The 21,752-nt window shown below is 38.7% G+C and overlaps 1 protein-coding gene across 2 annotated transcripts in view; it reads left to right on the top strand.

Annotated features, from left to right (window-relative positions):
• stk26 (serine/threonine protein kinase 26) overlaps positions 1-21,752 on the top strand; it is a 30,187-nt gene that overhangs the window by 2,663 nt on the left and 5,772 nt on the right. For both annotated transcript variants that reach the window (XM_087299099.1, NM_001127477.1), the window contains 6 exon segments: positions 7,859-8,089; positions 13,697-13,753; positions 13,871-13,979; positions 15,307-15,464; positions 19,425-19,610; positions 20,745-20,890. In XM_087299099.1, the coding sequence (XP_087155225.1) occupies positions 7,859-8,089; positions 13,697-13,753; positions 13,871-13,979; positions 15,307-15,464; positions 19,425-19,610; positions 20,745-20,890 (887 nt within the window).

Genomic DNA, 21,752 nt, shown 5'->3' with positions numbered 1-21,752 from the left:
ATTGCTGTAAAATTTAGAGTATTACTGGCAATTTTGGTTGCCAGTAATACTCTAAAATTTACTAGTGCATTGTAAATTAATTAATACAATTGTGCTGTAAAATTTGACAGCATTTTTTATTAAGTGGAGCATAAGAATGTTGTTGACAAGAAAAGCATCTGTTCTTACTATCCATAGAAGATTTCATCCTCAGTCATGAATTGTTTAATGATGATGATATTGGGGTAAAGTTGGTTTTACATACACATATTCAGAATTTCTCCTTAGTAATATCATTTCAGAAAAGTACTATTCTATCATCATAAATCATATTAGCAGCCAATGACTATCCAAGTTTTAGGAACAGCAAATAATAACTTGACTTCTAGTTGATCATTTGGTATCAGAAGAAGTGGTTGATATTAAAGGCAAACGCCTCTAAATTAACATTATTTATTTATATATTAAAATAAAATATGATTATGCCTTGATTTTTAATGATTTAATTAGGACAGTAGGGTATGACTGCTTAAACAGAGGGCAACATATAATATCTTGACTTCTAGTTGATCATTTGGAAGGTGGATTTTTCTGATGGATCATCTGTTGACCTGCATCCCAATCATCACACATACTGCAGAAGACCTACTGAAAGCATCATGAACCCAAGATTCATAAGTTTGGTGAAGGAGAAATCATGGTTTGGGGTTACATTCAGTATGGGGGCGTGCGAGAGATCTGCAGAGTGGATGATCAACATCAACAGCCTGAGGTGTCAAGACATTTGTGCTGCCCATTACATTACAAACCACAGGAGAGGGACAATTCTCCAGCGGAATAGCGCTCCTTCTCATACTTCAGCCTCCACATCAAAGCTCCTGAAAGCAAAGAAGGTCAAGCTGCTCCAGGATTGGCCAGCCCAGTCACCAGACATGAACGTTATTGAGCATGTCTGGGGTAAGATGAAGGAGGAGGCGTTGAAGATGAATCAAAAGAGTTGATGAGCTCTGGGAGTCCTGCTTATTGCTTTCTTCTTCATTCCAGATGACTTTATTAATCAGTGATTTGAGTCATGTCAGAGATGTATGGATGCAGTCCTCCAAGCTCATGATGGAGTCAGACACAATATTCATTCTGTCTCCACTGCAGCAGGACTTTATATTCTATACTGGACATTATTTCTGTTCAGTGATGAGACTTTAGTCTAAGCAAAGTCAGACCTTACTGTCCTAATGAAATCATTAAATATCAAGGCATGATCATATTTTATTTGGGTAAAATAAGCGTCATCTAGAGGCCTTTGCCCTTCATATAAGCCACAAGTTCTTATTTGTTGTTTTCGTGCCCAATTTATAGAAACACATTAGAGTTACATTACTAACCATAACAGGTCAAGTAAAAGGCATAGACTAATGAATGACATGGGCTATATCTTGGAAATATTTAAGGGGAAATATATTTAAATAAAGATAATGTAGATTAAATTACTTCCCTGACATAAAAGTTTTGTGTAAATAATAATATATTATATATAACAAACAAATATATGCAGTTTAGTCATGCATATATTTAAATGCACAAAAATACACACAGTATGCACATATGTTTAGTAAATTTAAATAATACAAAACAATTATAAAAGTTATACATTTTTATTGTGGATGAAGTTAGCCGCAGTTAATCACATTACGGCACTTGAAAAAAAGCTATAAACCATATTTTATATTATTATATATTAAACCAACATTATTTAGTGTTATTTGGGGTTGAAGATCAGGGCTTCACCTCTACATTTTTTTGACAACAAACAGAAAAGTCACTGATGCAGAACACCACGGCCAGGCAGATGCTTCTTCATGTAGAAAAACACACAGAGAAGTTGGTTTTAGGGAATTGTGGGGACATTTCATAGGCGTAATAGTGTTTATACTATACAAACTAGTCCTGCTTAATAATGATTAATCATGACTAATTATGTGAGAATAAATGTTTGTATTTTCCTGTTTATCTGTGGTAAAGGGGGGAAAAAAATCTAATGTTGTAGGATTTGGAAAAATGGGGACATGAGCAGTGTCCTCGTAAGTCACCTTCTCCTGTAATACCATGTCAAACCATGTTATTATACTAATTTGTGTCTAATGTCACAAAAACACACTCAAACACACATTTCTTTCCTATCTTTGTGATGACTTATGTAGACTTTCAGTGGTTTTATTTCAGGTACGTGACATTGTCTATGGCCTAACCCTTCCCTAACCCTCACAGACAACATGCAAATAATAACCTGTGCGGATTTGTAAGCATTATTAACAGTGAGGTCAAGTGAAATGTCCTCACTAATGGGTCATTTTGAAAATTCACCATATAAGAGAAAACAACTGAGCTCTCACATGCATAGCACTGAATACACACACACACACACACACACACATTCTCAGTGACTACTCTGCTGTGACAACTAAGCAGAAAAGTACATTCCTGGTTGTATTGTTAATCATTATGCAGAGGTTTGCTCATTAATGTAACACTTGTGACGTGCCTTTGGAGTGTTTATTTAGTGAGTTTTCCCCAGTCTTGTCCTATTAAAATGGCCACACAGTTGTCCATTCACTCAAGTGATGTTTTAATAGCGCCGTGAAGGAGTGTCATAGTCCTGGGCGTAGAGTCTGGGTGTTTCCGTCTCTGTTTTACCATGGTTTGCACCTGAGTCAGCCGGACAGGAACAGCACACTCGGATGAAAGCTTGTCGTGTCATGCAGTTTGTACCCTTGTGCATTATCCCAAATGCTTTTCTGCAGTCCCTGAGGGGATCTGCCTTTCTGCTGTTTCATGCGTTTGAAAGCCCTCAGTGGAGGAAATGCATCCAGCTGATAAATCTTGTGGGGGTACATACACACCCCCTTGTGAGCTTGTTAGCATACAGATAGCCCTGTCATTAACGTTGCGGTTTGTGCACAGGGGTTTATCTGAAGGACGCAGGCAGTGAAGCAGGATGCATTATGGCGTCGATCACACAGAATCTGCTTTTGAGTTTTGAAAACGTGAAGCTCGCCATGCTGCCTTATTGGTTGACTTTAAAAAAAGAGCTGTGCTTTACACTTTTTATGTTGCTAGGCAACTTTTGAATCAACTGTGTTAGTGAAGAAGCACTGAAGTCCATTTAAGGCCATAGATATATACACTAGATATCGCATATGGACCCTGAGCATGCGTCAATAGCACCACCGCATGTGTACAGTGCCCGAGGGCAAATGTCATTCAACCGCACAAGTCAAGACTTAAGCCAATGTGAAGATGCTGTAGTGTAGTAATGAGCAAACAAAGAAAACAAATCTCAAAGGCAAAACATTTCATAGGTAAGGTTTCATTTTTTCTGTTTTTGCATGTTACGAACTCAACAACTATTGATGATAATACAGTCTCTTACTGCACCGACCATAAGGCAAAGTAGCACCAACTCACAATAAACACTCGGCTTATGCTAGTTTTTTTTTTTTTTAAATAAAATAAGCAATCAATGTAAATGAAATATTACAACAAGATGCTGCGGTGCCAGAAACTTGTATTATTGGCTTGTATTATATGGCTAAGTGAACGAGTCATTCATGATGGAGATTCATTCACAATCGAATTGCTCCCTCCGTTACAATGAGAAGTGAAAGCAGGAGGGGGGAGGGGGGGTGCTTCAGGACTATAATTTAAATGCTATAAATAATGCCTCATCACCAGATCACGCTGGTTTTCTAAAGTAATTCCCAACTGTTTCCTGACGCCATCTCTTCCCAAAATTTAATCTTTGGCAGCGTGTGATGTCAGGAATATTTTTTTTTTTTTGCTAATTGACTTTTTGACTTTTTATCTCCGAGCTCTAGAATAGACATAAGCAGTTTGCAAAATTCTTACTACCAATACCCGTGCCTTTTACTACAAAAAACACATTGGGCCCTATTATACACCCGGCGCAAAGCGCGGCGCAATACTTGTTTGCTAATTTCTGCTTGGCGCAAGAGTGGTTTTGAGGCGTTGCACTACGCTGTTTAAATAGCAAATGCATTAGCGCTCATATGTGCGCCCATAGGCGTTCTGCTCTAAAAAGGAAGGCGTTCTGAGGCGCACTGCTGGCGCGTTGCTATTTTGAGAAACTATAATAGATTTTTCAATAGACCAAAATAAACCAGGTCTAAAGTCCAGCGCAGAGTTACAGACTGCTTAATACACACAAGATGTAGAGCAATACGCAAATATCTTTACATATATAAAAAAATAAAATATTAAGGATATATAGTATACAATAAGAATATATATAGGATAAATATATAAAGGATTAAAATATTACAAAACATATTATTTTCTAGACTACATAAATATGAAAAATCACTGCTTTTGTGTCTTCTTCATCTCGGGAGGCTTTTTCAGTTCATTCATAACAATTTGCTTTTGTATAATGTTATTATTATTAGCAGTATTATTTATTATATCCATATTTATATTTGTTTTATTAAAAACAAGCTTAGATTTGTCCACCTGCAGGTTTTAGGACCATATTGGGCACAGCATGTGTATTTGGATATAACTCAGGTTTTTGAACACACTTGGTCATTATTGTTCATTTATTCGTTTGCTGAAACTGAATTTAGAAATAGTTTTGAAACAAATATTTGCGCTTAACAGACGAAATTAATTATTTATAGGCTAATTGATGTCTGTGCGTAAAGGTTTCCCAATCCAAGAACAAAAGTGAAAGTAGATCATTTATCATTCTCGCGCGGTAGATGCTCTGTTTAACTTTTTTCTTGCTAGTGAAGCGTTCAGTTTTTCCACTTGCACTTACTTTACATCATGTAAATAGCAAATGCGCTTATGGCTTGACGCTGCTGGCTCTTAAAGGGAATGGGAGATGAGACTCTGATTAGTTTATTCTTAAAACACACCTATAACTAATTAAGAAAATAAGCTCAACCCTGTTAGACCATGCACTACGGCGAAAAGCAGATTTTTCCGCCCTTATATTAGTAAAAATGCGTTCTGACATGCCCTGAAAGCGTTTGCGCCCTGTGTTTTGCGCATAGACCGTCAAAATAGAGCCCTTTATGTGTTAATGGGACCTAAGCGACCATTTACATGTGCTACCTTTCCATAGATTTAAAAAAAAATGATATGAAACATGACAAACATCTGGAATTTGGCTGATTTGGTAGTGAAAGATACCACAGAAATTTTCAATCTGTTTTTCAATGGAAAGTCCTGCACAGATTTTTCTTTCAGTTCAACTCCGTCTGTGAACAGTGGATGAATGAACAACTTCAGACACAGATATAGATGGAGGCTTGTGGTATTTATAATTTGTAGAGAGAGGGTGTTTCTATTCCAGGACAAGGCAAGACTGTATATTATAAAATGCATATAGGCCACATATGGCACATTTCCTCTGCATGGGGACGGCTTGCTATGGCTTTTTTTTTTTTTTAAGGGGGGGGGGGGTTGGGGGGGGGGACCTACACTGTTTCCACTGTTTCCACTGTTTACAATATTAGTTGGGCTGCGCTGCACAATATATCACAAAATTATCATGATATGTGTGTGCAATAGGGTATATGCCGAGCTAGTGCTGTTCCCATGCTGATACACTTCAGGTGACCTGTTATTGTGAACTTTTTTCCATTTTATACGGTCCCTCATACAGCATCGATGTTGTAATGTCATTAAAATACATTCAGTTAAATAAACTTTAGCATTTATTTGGTTGCTCAAGCGTAAAACGAGACAAAAAGCTGTTTACTCGCACGCGCCTGTCAGAATCGGCAGGCTAACGCAGAAGCTCCATTGAATATACTAGGGTAAAATAAATGCTCATATTATAAAGATATGGCGGGGAAAATGTAATTTAATGCAGTGCTTTTTATACAATCTGAGACCCATTAAATCGGATATCACTCAGCTAGTGGAGATCGCTGATTTTTAAAGAAAACAGACCTTAAACGGGCCGGTTTTTGCATTGGCATTCACTTCGCCGAAAGAGCTAAACCCAGGTTACTGGCAAATTAAAAGTCCTATTAGCATGCTTCGGCATATACCCCATATACGTATCGCAGACGTGTGATTAAATTACATTTATTATATGCATTGTCATAATCGTATTACAATCAGTGTATTGGGGTCCTTGTAAATGTTCTCATTGTGTCCATTATCGTATATTCTTAAAGCTCTATATATAAAATCATATATAAATGTATATAATATAAATAAATAAGGTGACGCGGTGGTGCAGTAGGTAGTGCTGTCACCTCACAGCAAGAAGGTCGCTGGTTCAAGCCTCGGCTGGGTCAGTTGGTGTTTCTGTGAAGAGTTTGCATGTTCTCCCAGTGTGCGCTTGGGTTTCCTTCGGGTGCTCCGATTTCCCCCACAGTCCAAAGACATGTGGTACAGGTGAATTGGGTAAGCCAAATTGTCTGTAGTGTGTGAGTGTGAATGAGTTGGTATGGATGTTATCCAGAGATGGGTTGCAGCTGAAAGGGCATCCACTGCGTAAAAAATATGCTGGATAAGTTGGCGGTTCATTCCACTGTGGCGACCCTAGATTAATGAAGGGACTAAGCTGAAAAGAAAATGAATGAATAAATGCAGAAACTAATCATATGCACACACACATAAACATCTATGTTAATATATTATATTATTATAAATACATCTTCTCATCTGAATCCAATTAAACACATGGGGAATTCTGATGAGACATTAAGTTGAGCATCTCTGAGCAGCTCTAAAAGAGGGGTCATTTTAGAGGAATATAAGATATATGTTGCAAAATGAAGCCATTTTGTTCATTCAATGCCTAGAAGTCTTGGTGCTGTCATTAGAAATCATGCATACAAACTAGATAAGGTAGTTTCTGTTCATTCATTCATTCATTTTCTAGTCCCTTTATTAATCAGGGGTCGCCACAGCGGAATGAACCGCAACTTTATCCAGCAAGTTTTTACACAGCGGATGCCCTTCCAGCCGCAACCCATCTCTGGGAAACATCCACACACACATTCACACACACACTCATACACCACGGACAATTTAGCCTACCCAATTCACCTGTACCACATGTCTTTGGACTGTGGGGGAAACCAGAGCACCCGGAGGAAACCCACGCGAAGGCAGGGAGAACATGCAAACTCCACACAGAAACGCCAACTGAGCCGAGGTTCGAACCAGCGACCTTCTTGCTGTAGGGCGACAGCACTACCTACTGCGCCACTGCCTCGCCAGGTAGTTTTTGTTGTGGGGTATTAATTTTAGCCTTACCCTACTTTAAATAAAAACTAAATGTGTATGAATATATTTTATTTTAACTTTAAATTTTTTTTTAACCTTAATATTTTAATTCATTCTGTCTAAGGTTATTTATCTGTGCTGTTGTTCTGTTGTAATTTTTATTCCAAACTGGCCGCGCTGATTTGCCATTGTGTTCACGTGCTCAACTGAAATGACAGTGATTGGCTGTGACGGTTCACCGAACTCACCTCTGTTTACTGAGTGTCAAAAGAGATACAGGAACACTAAAGTGTTTTAAAGCCACGATTCATCAGCGGATCACTCGTATGTCAGCTTATAGACAAACCAGCTGATCGATGTGACTTTAAATTGCTGTATCTGTGTTTCAATTCAGTAAACAGCAGTGAGTTTGGTGAACTGATGACCTTCATGGCCAATCACAGTCAATTCTGTTGAGCATGTGAACACAACGGCAACTCAGCGCTGTTTACCAACGCACTCAACAGCGCTCAAATGTTAGCGGGAAATTGACATTTTTAATATTTCAGGACCAATTGGTACCGAATTCCAGCAGTGACGTAACTAGTTTCTCCTATCATTTTCTTTTGTGTTTCAGAACAGTCGAACAGATCCTGAGGAGCTGTTCACGAAACTGGACCGTATCGGCAAGGGGTCGTTCGGTGAGGTGTTTAAAGGTATCGACCGGCAGACTCAGAACGTAGTGGCCATCAAGACCATCGATCTGGAGGAAGCAGAAGATGAAATCGAAGACATCCAGCAGGAGATCACAGTCCTCAGCCAGTGTGATAGTCCTCACGTCACCAAATACTACGGCTCTTACCTAAAGGTATGGATTGACTTGTGTTTCACATATGTTAAAAGGGGACCTATTATGCAAAAGTCACTTTTATAAGGGGTTTAAACACAGTTGGGTGGCAGCAGTGTGTGCATATAACCAGCTTGTAATGGTAAAAATGTATTAATTGTATTTTATATAATTTAAAATACTTGATAAAAACAGTCTGCAGAAACACTTGGCTTGACATTCTCCCTTTGTACATGTCATCAAAAAGCCCCGCCCACTAGCAACCTCTCCCTCATTAGCATAGGACGATAGCCTTGTTGCTATGCTGACACACAGGCATCCGTTTCTCCGCCTGCTTCTGAATAGAGCACAATCTTGTTTAAATTAAAAGCGACAGTCACCAAAACGCCACTATATTTATCAAAGCACAAAAGGGTCAGATTCAAAAAGTTATAAAACATTATGTGTGGTATTTTGAGGTTAAACTTTACATACACACTCTACAGGGCTCAAAATTGCGACAATTTTGGTCGAATGTGCGCCCGAAATTTTATCTATGCGACCTTAAAATATATGTGGGAGCATATCTGCGAGTGCCTAAAATTGTTGTGTGCGACCAGTTTTTACTGCAAAGTGTTCAGCACATGGGCTGATTTGGGAGACATTCACACAGAATGCATCTCTAAGCTCTTTGTCTGCACTTGAAATGGGAAACGCAGCGCTCAGGAATGGTTTAAAACAGTTGTCATGTCAACTTCCTGCAGTAAACAAAGCCAAGTCCGTAATGCTTGCCCCGCCTTCGCGCTCTTCTTATTGGCCCACCACTGCTCTAGCACTGAACGTGAATGATTGGTTAATATCAGCTGTCAATCACTCAGCGCCTTCTGGCTTCGGATGACAGAGAGAGCTACTACCGCAAAATATTGTAAAGCGCTGAAGATGAGAATGAAGATAACATTGACAGATTTAGTTTTAGAAACCATGGCATCTACAGTTACAAATAATGACACATCTTAGTAGTGACCATGTGCTGAATGTTAATCAACCATCTACACTTTTCCAAGAGTGGAAGACTTCCATTGGCTTCAAGTCCGCTATGAAAAGTCTGTGGGATGGAGTTTTCAGGTAACTGTTTGCCACATCTAGCACGAGAGCTTCAGTTTAATCCTTCATATAATCGCCAGATGCTGTCCGCTGTGCAAGTGGCAGCTATATGTCAAATGTAGCACCACGTACACCATCGCAAACGGGCTTGCACTGAGTAAACTATTATCGCTACACCTAAAAAGACCGGTATTGCTATTAACATGAGGTATGCATATAATAAGGTACAGTACATGTCAAAAGCATCAGTGCAATATTAGACGGCACTTGTGAGAACAGCACATTTATACCGTTTTATATATATATATATATTAGGGATGTGATGGTATCAGAATTTCACGGTACGGTAATACCTCGGTATGAATGTCACGGTACGGTATTTATTGAATCATTTACAGAAAAAACAAAACTAATGAAAATACCCCAAAAAAGTGCCAAAAGTGTCAATGACATACAAATTAGCCATCTATCTGTAAGCTTTGAAACAGGAACTTCAATTTTTCAATTTTAATAACAAAAAATTATTAAACCATGTAAAAAAATAAAGTTTCAATTTAGTATTGTTGAAAACTCATCACATTCAACATTTAATCACTCACTCACTTAGATAGAGATGGGTTTTAATGAAAATTATCATATAAGTATAATCTGGTAAAAGCTGGTATCTCTGGATATTTACAATGTCCCCTGCAACAGAAAAAAAAAAACCCTCTCATTTGGGACTGAGGTTTCTGGGACAGAGATATGACTTGGCCCAGGTTGACAGCAGGGGGTAACGCTGTGCATTGTCTTTCCACCACTTGAGAGGACAAACCATGAGTGAGATAGAGGTCTCTTTGCGGTACAAGTCAATGTCTGCATCAATCAACAACAGTGCGCTGTGTTTCTGCAGTCCCCATGACTGTTATTAGTCATATTCCCCAACTTGCAGGCACATGCACACATAGGGCTCAACCTGTGCAGTGCACATGCCCTTTTCAGTCTTGGATAGAAAGTGCCCTTCCAAAATGATCAAAAGTGCCCCCGCGACGCGACATACCCTCCGTCCGGCTTTAAAGTACGCACGCGACAACACAGCTGATCAGAATGCGCGACAACATCTCTATTCAGTACGCGCACGGCGACAACAACACCCTCCCTTTTTAGGAAGAAACCGAAATGCTTCCACACATCCGATTTAAAACCCGCTTTAGATTCGATCATTTCCAGCTCTTTTTCATCCCCGCTACTAGCAGCACACTGCATTTCCGCATTACTGGATCTGTAGCGACAACAGACCGCAAAGGATGATGGCCACGCCTGGGCTGATGGGAATTGTGGTTTTCGCTACCTCCCGTTCGCTTCATTCGCCTGAGCAAATTTTCTCAGAAGACCTATAGTTCTACCGAGTCATGCGACTACGATAATATTGAAAAAAAATTGCTATTGCGATATGACGGTATTTACAATACCGTTACATCCCTAATATATATATATATATATATATATATATATATATATATATATATATATATATATATAAAATTTTATTTATTTATTTTTTTAAATAAGAATCGTTCTGTGAAAAAAAAACTAAAACTGTGTATGGAAAGCATGGTCAATGCACCGTGATATTAAATTGAACCGAATTGATGGCATGATAATCGTAACCGAACCGTGAGACCAGTGTAGGTTCACACCTCTAATTTATATGTATTTTTGTCTTCTGGGTGAGGCAGAAGACTAAGAAATGTTCATCCAATTCAAATTTGTCGTGTCTATAATTCCACTTCACCTTGTCATACCTTTAATACTTCAATAACCTGTGAACAATTTCACTCCAGTTTTCAATCATCTTATCTTTTTTCATTTATTAATTTATTTTATTCCTTTTCCCCTCACTTTTCATTGTCCTCCTTAAATAAAAAGCACAGAAACACACACACACACACACTCCATTATGGTTGAACTCTGCAGTGACTCTCCTGTTCTGTGGCTCCTGGTCAGCTGTTTTTCCAACTCAACATTGCAGATGCGAATATTGCGGATGCTCACATTACGATATTGGTGCCTAAACCGATATATTGTGCAGCTTTAACTCACAGCCCTGAAATATGTTCTGCTCTGAGTTGCGGTGCTCGTGTTTGTAAAACGCTTGGCATCGGCTGTAATTTGAGGATGAAGTACTGCAGTATTATCATATCGTCATCACTGTGTGCGACTCCAGCACATGCGCAGTACGCATGACTGACTTTAGATGGAAATGAACACAAAAGATGTCTGGGGATGATTTTAATGGCGAGTTTTGAAGTTGTTTGCCTGCAAAGATTTGATGCCACCGATGATTCATGACCAAACCCTTTGTGCTATGTCACAATACCTGTATTTCTGGAAGCCTGCCAGCCAGAACGTATGCTCATAGATTTTGTCTGGCCTCTTTGTGTGTATGTGTGTGTGTGTGTGTGTGTGTGTGTGTGTGTGTGTACACATTGATGGCACATTGAGTGTTCATTTTAGGGTTGAACGATACTGGGAACATATGCAATCTTGTTGTTGAGTGTTCTTCTTATGTTATAGCTTTAAAAAATGCTATTTTATCAGCAATTAAAAAAAAAACGTATGTATTATCAGTATTATCATACTAAAATAAACAGGTAATAGATTTATTCTGAGCTTATTACTTAACATTTAGACTTTAAAACAGCAAAAATGACTGGAAACTTCACCGTAAATCCTGATTCTCATTGGCTGGTGTCATTTTCCTCTCTTGTCTCTTGGCATTAGTGTTTATTTTCTGCTTTAGGTTAAGGTTAGGGTTGCTGGAGAGGTGAAGATGAAGATAAATGCCTCATCTGATTGGTCAAATCTGGATAAACAAACACACAAAAATGCTTGGCACATACTTTTAAGAGTAATGACATATTTTTTCAATACACTCACCGGCCACTTTATTAGGTACACCCTACTAATACTAAATTAGACGCGCTTTTACACTCAGAACTGCCTTAATCCTTCTTGGCATAGATTTATCAAGGTACTGGAAATATTCCTCAGAGATTTTGCTCCCTATTGACATGATAGCATCACGCAGTTGCTCCAGATTTGTCGGCTGCACATCCATGATGCCAATCTCCCGTTCCACCACATCCCAAAGCTGCTCTATTGGATTGAGATCTGGCCATTCGACTACAGCGAACTCATTGTCATGTTCAACAAACCAGTCTGAGATTATTTATTACCGTACGTTCACACCGAAAGCAGCGAGAGTGTCCAATGTCGCTCTGGCCGCCCTGGTGACAACGCTGTCTGCCTTCAGCTCCGGCGGCGAGAGCGTCAAAACCCGCTACCTTTATCTCGTATTTAAAGGAGCCGTTGCAGCATTATCAGTTACATTCCTGCATTAAACATGTTTCTAGCGTGAAAATGTTGCGCTCTTATCAAATTCATACAACAATGGAAGATCAAGTTGCGTGTATTGTGGCTTTGCTCTTTTTATCCAATATGTGTCCATATGTCTGAAATATCCTGAAGCAGCAGTACTGTTTTGTACTGTCACGTCACGTGAGATTCCCACTTTTTTAAGATAAATTTATATAACATTAATGAACATCAGTAACTCGCCAGTAAGTTATTTAATGCATGTTCCTATGAGAAAACAGTAAATAATTGGAAATTCGGCGACCGCAATCATCAAACCCTTGGGAACAACTATGATCGGAACCAAAGTTCACAGGTCTGTGTTCTCTGAACTGCTATCAAGCGGTGGACGTCTTCATTCTGATTGCTTGTCGCCGAATCGCATCATAGCTCGTTTCCATGAAGTTGACTTGATTTCAACTCTCCTTGACGCCCACGCTGAAGAAAACGTGCCGCGCCGCTTATCGCCGCCGGCTCTCATTGAAAATGAATGACTTTCGGTGTGAATGTACAGTTACACCATGTTATCTTGCTGGAAGTAACCATCACTGGATATTTCCTCTTTTGCAGACCATTTTCTGTAAACGCTAGAGATGGTTGTGCATGAAAATCCCAGTAGATCAGCAGTTTCTGAAATACTCAGACCAGCACCAACAACGATCCCACGTTCAAAGTCACTTAAATCCCCTTTCTTCCCCATTCTGATCCTCGGTTTGAACTGCAGCAGATCGTCTTGACCATGTCTACATGCCTAAATCATACCTGCCAACACTCCCGTTTTTCCCGTGAGTCTCCCGTATTTCAGACCCATCTCCTGCCCTTCTCTCGTATTGTTCTGTCTCCCGGAAAACTCCATCTTCACTTCACATGCATGCACCCCTAGATAAAATCTCCCAGATTTTATGATCCGAATGTTGGCATGTATGACCTAAATGCATGGAGTTATATAAGATGTGACATTGATGAATCTTTTTTTTTTTTTTCATTTTTAAAAGTTACACAAATTTAACCGCAGCAACGTTTATAATTTCTTGAGATAAGAAAAAGAGACATGGTCACAGTTGCGAGTGGTGGGATCAAATTGGTTAGCAATGGCATTAATAAGACTGGAAGATTTGATGTGTAAGTCTGTTGTTGTTGTTGTTTCAGGGTAGTAAACTATGGATCATTATGGAGTATCTGGGAGGAGGCTCAGCGCTGGACCTGGTGAGAAATCTCACTTTATATTTGAGCCTTTTCAGCTCCTGAACATTCTGCTGTCATGTGCTCTCAACCTGCTGTTTCTGTCTGTCTGTCTGTCTCTGTGTGTGTATGTGTTTGCAGCTGCGAGCTGGGCCCTTTGATGAATACCAGATCGCCACCATGCTGAAGGAGATCTTGAAGGGTCTGGACTACCTGCACTCGGAGAAGAAAATCCACAGGGACATTAAAGGTGTGTGTGCGCAGAGCGTTGGTCTCCGTGTGAGGAATATCTGTGTCTGCGTGGATGAGTGAGTGGGTGTGACCTCTTTGTTTTTCCACTGCTGTTTGTTTTTCCACTCGTTTGAGTTATCCAGGGTGAGGTGATTCCGGCTGCTTCGTCTCCAAATATCTGCACTGATTAGTGTTTGGTCTTCATGCAGTTGGATATTAGGGAATATTATTTGCCTGCTTGCTTGTTTGTTTTGCTTTATTTGCTTTATAAGTATGTATTTAAAGGGTAACGAAAAACTAAAACACATTTTTTGAGATGTTGACAGGCATATATGTGTTCCACGTTGCTAAAAAACACTTTCATGTAATATACAGGACAGGTATATTTCACAAAAATAATGAAAACTGGTGGTTTTTGTGTTATTTCGAACAAATTCAGGGCTCGAAATGAACCTTTTTGTTTGGTAGTACCGGTGCTCCTAGCTTTAAATATTTAGGTGCATCAGACAAAGTTTAGTCGCACCCACCGATTATAAGCACCGTTACTACAAGTTTTATACAAACATATTTATTGCATTTCAAATCAACAATTATCAAACTAACAAGAAAAAAAATAAAAAATAATATATATATATATATATATATATATATATATGCAAGCGTGAAGAAAATATGTCTCAACGATATCCCGTTATCACAAGAAAATACATTTTTATAACCAAAAGATACACTGAGCGCTCGTCGGCCCTGCACGCACTGCTTGACATGAATGAATCTGTTAGCGGTATAACTGTGCTGTTCTCACGGGTGCTGTCTAATATTGCACTGATGCTTTTGACACATACTGTACCTTATTATATGCATACATCATGTTAATAGCAATATTTTTCATGAGTAGTGATATTAGTTTACTCAGTGCAAGCCTGTTTGCGATGGTGTACGTCAGCGGTGTCCAAACTACGGCCCACGGGCCATCTACGGCCCGCAATCCGTTTTGTGGCGGCCCGCGAGGCTTTTTATAAATATTAATAGAATCTGGCCCGCTATACAAAAATGAACGTAATTCAATAAATAACCACCGGGTGTCGCTATGACAATTAGGCAGCAGTTCCTGTTAAGAAGCAAAACGAACCGAACAAACTAAAGGAAACATAATTGATTATCACGTTTTGGCGAGCCATGGCACAAGCAAGAAAAAGGAAAATCAACAGTGAGTGCAGGAAATTTTAGTCACGTTGGGGCCAAGAATATTTCTTCACAGAGGTCAGCGGAATTTATCCGAATCGCTGTCTATCTCCCGTCTCAACTGTTTCTCTCTGTTGTGTCTTCTCTTCACATGGTTGCAGCGGCTAACGTGTTGTTGTCTGAGTCTGGCGAGGTGAAGCTGGCTGATTTCGGGGTTGCGGGTCAGCTGACGGACACGCAGATCAAAAGGGAGACGTTTGTGGGCACACCGTTCTGGATGGCGCCGGAGGTCATCCAACAGTCTGCCTACGACTCAAAGGTCAGTGCTCACTTTAACCAGTGTTCCACATGAGCTGGTTATTAATTAGCAAATAATATAAATCAGGGTTCAACACTAAAGATTTTTTCTACTGGCCGAAAATTTTCACTGGCCCCACCAAAAACAAAAGTTAACAGCATTTTATTGCCATATATTTAAAATAATGTATCAAAAATAATGTCTGCAAATCTAGAATTTAAATGTTGAAGTTAAAAATGTTTCTAAATGTATAACAAGCAAAATTCAAAGTGTTAAGCAAAGAAAAAGAGCAGTATAGAAAATGTGCTGGTATTTTTTTATTATTATTATTATTATTATCTAAATTATTTAACAAAATGTGGTTGACTTGCCAAACTGATGGCAAACTGTGCAAAACATCACTTCACATTTTTTCGTTGTGCTGTACCCACAAAAAAAATTTAAGTTCTTGCTTCCAAGACGCTAGAGGCAGACATTTTTTTTAGTGTTGCCGCCTCTTCGCTCTACTGGTTGTTGCCAGGTTACGAAAAAAATAACGTGGTCACAACATCCAATCACATAAGAGAAACCGAAAAGTAATATGGTGTTTATGAAATCGCCAAGAATGTAGCATTTAAATGCTTAAAACCACAAGCGTTTTCTCGATTCTAAGACTAAGCAATTGAGAAATAGTCGCAGGTAAATGAAACTTTAGTAACAAGGCCAGTCGGGGCAGTAACGATCTTGTCTACTGTCCCGAGCATCTCGCACACTGGCCCCGGGCCATCAGGCAGTCCTTATTGTTGAGGCCTGTAAATATTACGAATGTAAACAATAGCTGAGCAGATTACATTGTAACCCCGTGTCCCAACAACACTCTATGTGAGCAATTTGGCTGTTTGCACCAGACAAAACACGACAGAAATGTAAACACAGCCATTCAGAAGCACAGAATAGTGCACTCACTGCACTCCAACAAAATGGTAAGGTTACTATCTAATTAATACATATTAAACCTCTTTAACATTATGAAATGTAAATGCTGAATCACTGATGTGTGTTGGCTTGCACCGAGTCACAGCTCTACTGTTTAAAACGGTTTATTTTATTTTTAAGATCTGAGGTGAACTACTTCACAGTCCTCCTCTCTATATAAATGACATGCAATTAAACATTTCCTAAAGCTGCAAATGCTGTGGAGTCTAACGCCTGAAGGCTTTAAACTCACTTGATATGTTTACACAGCACAAGCCTTTAAAAACGCATGCAAATGATGAACAAAGTCTACATTGGCTGAACTTTGCTGATCCTTAAATGACATGCGACCTGAACTGGTTCAGTCATAGTCCTGCTCATCTTGTGATGTGACTACATGTGTGGCAGATGCACATATGTCAATGCTGAAATTATTCTGTTAAAACGATAAACCATCTGATTAAGCTTTAATTTAACAATGTTTTCAAAGTGCTAAGTAGTGTTTTTAACCAATTTTTAGAGATAAGAGTTTTAATAATAACTTGAGCATGGCACTCCATCTATTTACTCTACTTGAATGTGCAAAATATAAATATTTATTAATTTTTAACATATTTGTTTTGGTTATATTATAGTTATAAATGTATATTGCTTATATTATTTATATATATATATATATATATATATATATATATATATATATATATATATATATATATATATATTAGAATAATGACATTATTGAATATTTAATTGTGTGCAATGCAATTAGTAAAGTATTTTTTTCTTTACTGCTGTACTAAACAAATACAAGCTGATTGAATATGCAATTTAACCCTTACATAAAAGTTAATAAAAAAAGTTTTATTTTTAGACTTATTTTAAGTTTTCAGCTCAAACTCTCAAAATTATTCTACAGAAATCAGATATTTATTTTTAAAAATCCTGCGCAGAAACAGCTTAACAAAGTCCACAGATTGAGTCTGGCTTTGTTTATAAATAAAATACGATATTGATAATTTTTACCATTGTAAAATATAAAATCAAGAATTTCTAACAGATGGTGAACTTCTCTTTTTTTTTTTTAGTTTTCACATCAAATGTCCAGATTAGAGTTGAATAAAATATGAATATTAATAACTATAATTATAAATAATTATTAAAGATTTAAATTTAAATGGCAAAAATACACAACATGGCCCTGTTTTAGCATTGAAGTCTTAATAAAATACTACATTTTAAACTTGCTAGATTTGTGAGTATTTCTAGCTTCATCTCAGCTTTAAAGAGCATGTGAATATGTTAGATTTATACATTTAAAACAATAAAAATCAATATTAATGTCTTCATAGCATTTGTTGTTTCAACCAGAAATGAAAATCACCATCATTTACTTTCCCTCATGTGGTTTTAAATCTTTATGAATTTCTTTTCATCTGTTGAACACTTTTCATCTGTTTGAAAAAAGAAGATATTTTGAAGAATGCTGGAAATAAAAGCAGGAAATATAAATTACTATGGAAGTCAATAAGTGTCAGCATTTTTCATAATATCTGTGTTTTGAAGAAGTGAGAGTAAACGATGACTTGACCATTTTATTTTTGGGTGAACTGTCTCTTTAAGAAGGGTTGCTTGCATAACTATGTTCATTTGGATCATGTATATGCTGTTATTTAGGATTCTGCTTAATAATAATAATTATTATTATAAATAAATAAAAAAGATATAGTTTTTGAAATCGTAAAACCAAGCAGTCAATCTAAAATATACACATTTGTTGTTGTTTTTAGCGATGCATGTTTTATTGGCTTTCCACATGAGAGGTTGTACAAAATCCTCCTGATGTCATTTACAGTAGAACAAACTTCACTTTTTGACCCACCCATAGTGGTGTCCTTGGTCCATGCCATCTTACAAAAACATTGCAATCAGGGCCGGAGTGGGACTCATTTTCAGCCCTGGAGTTTCAAGCCAGACCGGCCCACCTTAGTTCACGACTGATTCAAATTCAGTTTCTAATTTCGCTATCACCTCTTTTTCAAGAAAACAGCTGCTTTAGAAATTTAAATTTTCAACAACCCTTATAGTATTATATCTTTACAATAAAAATGAAAAAAAAATTAATAATAATTTTACTGGTGAGAATCGAACACTGGTCCGCAGCGTTGAAATGCAACGTGCGTACCACTGGACCACAATGGTGCTATAAATGCATCAATAAAAAATAAGTAATGACTTGTGACCCGTAAGACACAACACTACTTTCTTTTGATGGCTCAATCTTTTTCTCCCTTTTAAGATTTCTGATCAAGTTATGTCAGATTTATTAATGTAGTGAATCATTTGATTTTCATTGAGCAGGTGTATTATTCATTAATATCAATTATTCGAATTCTTATATTCACTAAGGTGCCGCTGTTTGGGGTCGATACGTACATTACATTATCATCATTAACGTTAGTTAACCTGCAGGCTGCATTTTGCAAAAAAAGAGCGGCGCTGCGGCAAAATAATAAATAAAAAAAGTAAAGCTATGGCCAAATAAACAAATAGATGAAAAAAGTGTGACTGCTGAGAGTGCAAGCAGCTAGGGACACCGGCCCTCGCGGCCAAAAAACAGACCGGCCCACCGGGAATTCTCCCGGTCCTCCCGATTAGCCAATCCGGGCCTGATTGCAGTCAAGACCAAACCACTAACAGAAATGGTGTAGAGCAGGGGTGCCCAGTCCTGTTCCTGGAGATCTGCCTTCCTGCAGAGTTCAGCTCCAGTCCTGATCAACACAACTAAACCAACTAAGTCGGATCTGAAGGAGCGCTTGGTTATTAAAAACAGGAGTGTTTGATCAAGGTTGCAGCTGATCTCTGCCGGAGGGTAGATCTTCAGGAACATGATTGGGCACCTCTGATGTCGAAATAAAAAATTAAACTCAAAGAAAACAACGTAGAGGTGCAGTCTGCAATACAGGTCACCAGAGATGCTAAGATTCAGAAATCTAAACATTTGTTGTTGTGTTTGTTTTGCGCTAGGCTGATATTTGGTCTCTGGGCATCACGGCTATTGAGCTGGCCAAGGGTGAACCGCCAAACTCAGACATGCACCCAATGAGGGTCCTCTTCCACATCCCCAAAAACACACCGCCCACCCTGAACGGAGACTTCTCCAAGATCTTCAAAGAGTTCGTCGACTCCTGTCTCAACAAAGACCCTGCTTTTGTAAGCACAGTCACGGCATTACTTTCAGGTGTAGGAGTATTACTTATGTTAGGCTTTTAACAACACAACATTAACCCTCGTGTGCTGTTGGGGATGTTTTCATCCACTCTGGGGTGATTTTGACCGTGAATTCTGCCACAACTTCTGACCCACCAGCTATAAAAACATTTTTACATCATATAAACGCACTCCAACACACACACACACACACACACACACACACACACACACACACACACAGATTGTGATAAGTGGTGATGTTGTTTCTTCATGCAAAATAGATTTAAGAATTGAAAGTAAATTTAGCTGCTTTATTTTAGAGCTAAGGCCGTACTCACACTATGTACAGTTGCCTCGAACGGGCCAAAGCACGGTTGTCCCCCCTCCCGTCTCCCCTGACGACCCGCACTCACACTACAATCGGGCCTGGGCACACTTACGCCATCAATGCTGCGCTGTTCAGTGAGAAGCGCTCTCTCACTCAGCAGCACAGTGGAGATTTCTCTATTTATATCGTTTCAGTGGTTTGTTATACAGTGACATGCAGTCAGATATTTCGCCGAACAGTCCTTAGGGATGCGGGGACACGCAGTCAGATATTTCGCTGAACAGATCCGCCACTTTTGGCGCTCATAAACAATCATAAAGCCCTCGTGCTGCAGGAATGAGGAGGTCTGCTGAAGGTGCAGCTGTCGTGCTGTGAGGAGTTCTCGTCTTTAATAAACTACGGCAGTTTGCGTTCACTGAACAGTAAGAATGATTAATAAATCCATATCAAACAGCCCCATGAAAGTCACGTCTCGCTTTCAGTTTCGGGCTTTGGCGTGTTTTGCACTCACACTACAAGCGTACCGCGCCAAAGCCCAAGTGAACCGCGCTCAGGCCCACCTCTTCCAACCGGGCCAGGGCCGGCCAAGTGAATCATGCCTGAGCCCAATTTAGCGCACTCACACTTCTCAAACGATCCGGGAAACGGGCCTGGGCACGGTACGGATGGCATAGTGTGAGTACGCTTTTAGTAGAGGCGGATCATTTTTGATGATTGTGATTCACTGTCCATGCTTTAGTGAACCTGATACTGGTGTATTTGTGGATTGATGAAGGTACTAAAGTGTCATTATCTACATTTGTCAGAGGCCAACAGCAAAGGAGCTCTTGAAACACAAGTTCATTTTGAAATATGCCAAGAAGACGTCCTACCTCACCGAGCTCATCGACCGACTGAAGCGCTGGAAGGCTGAAGGCCACAGTGATGGAGAATCAAGCTCCGACTCCGACTCGTAAGCGAGCTGCCACCATACAGTGCATTATTATACTTTACAAATAAGCTTCTGTCAGTCAGTGTTGATGTATTTTTCATCTTTGTTGATGAAACACTCCAGTTTTTTGGAAATACTAATTTTACAACTCTCTTAGAGTTAATCCTTCAGCTGTCACTGTCCCTCCAGCATGACGTTTAAGTTACCTACATTTTTTCAATTAAATCCTAATCTAATCATGACAAACTCTCCCCCGGATTCACAAACAAGGTTTAAGGCTAGTCAAGATTAAATTGCAGGTTTGATCTGTCTCAACTCAAAATAACTTGCGGTGAGATGTCTTAAAATATGTCAGTGTCATTTTTTTGTCTCCAGGTGCACATCAGTCATATTTTTCTAAGGCCATTTTTTATAAATGTGTCTTAAATAGCCTAATTTAACTAAAGCCTAGTTTTGGCTTAATCTTAGTCCTGTTTGTGAAACTGAGCCTATATATTGTTGGAAAGGTCTAAGACCTCTAAATACATATTTCTCTACAGTTTTTGTTACTTAGGAAAAGTAATAGATTAAAAGGCATGGATTGTCATCGCACAACCTGTAGGACCTTTTAAGGTTACCTTTTTAATTCATATTATTGTAGTCTAAACATGAAGCAATTATGACTAGCTATATCATTTGAAAGCTCAACATTTCTGGTTTCCATAAAAGATAATGGATTTTTGATAGACATTAATGAGCAACAGTTATTTATTAATTTGCAACAAGGAAACTTGTCAGAGTCGTGAAGCATTACTTTGCTACAGCAATCAATAACTTCAAATCAAATACCACCAAACTTCCCGTACTACTTTAGAATTGTTCTTTACTTGTGTTGTTTACTTTA

Source organism: Danio rerio, chromosome 21 (assembly GCF_052040795.2).
Source record: "Danio rerio strain M-AB ecotype USA chromosome 21, GRCz13ab, whole genome shotgun sequence".
Classification (NCBI taxonomy): domain Eukaryota; kingdom Metazoa; phylum Chordata; class Actinopteri; order Cypriniformes; family Danionidae; genus Danio; species Danio rerio.
This window is presented reverse-complemented; position numbering and strand designations above follow the sequence as displayed.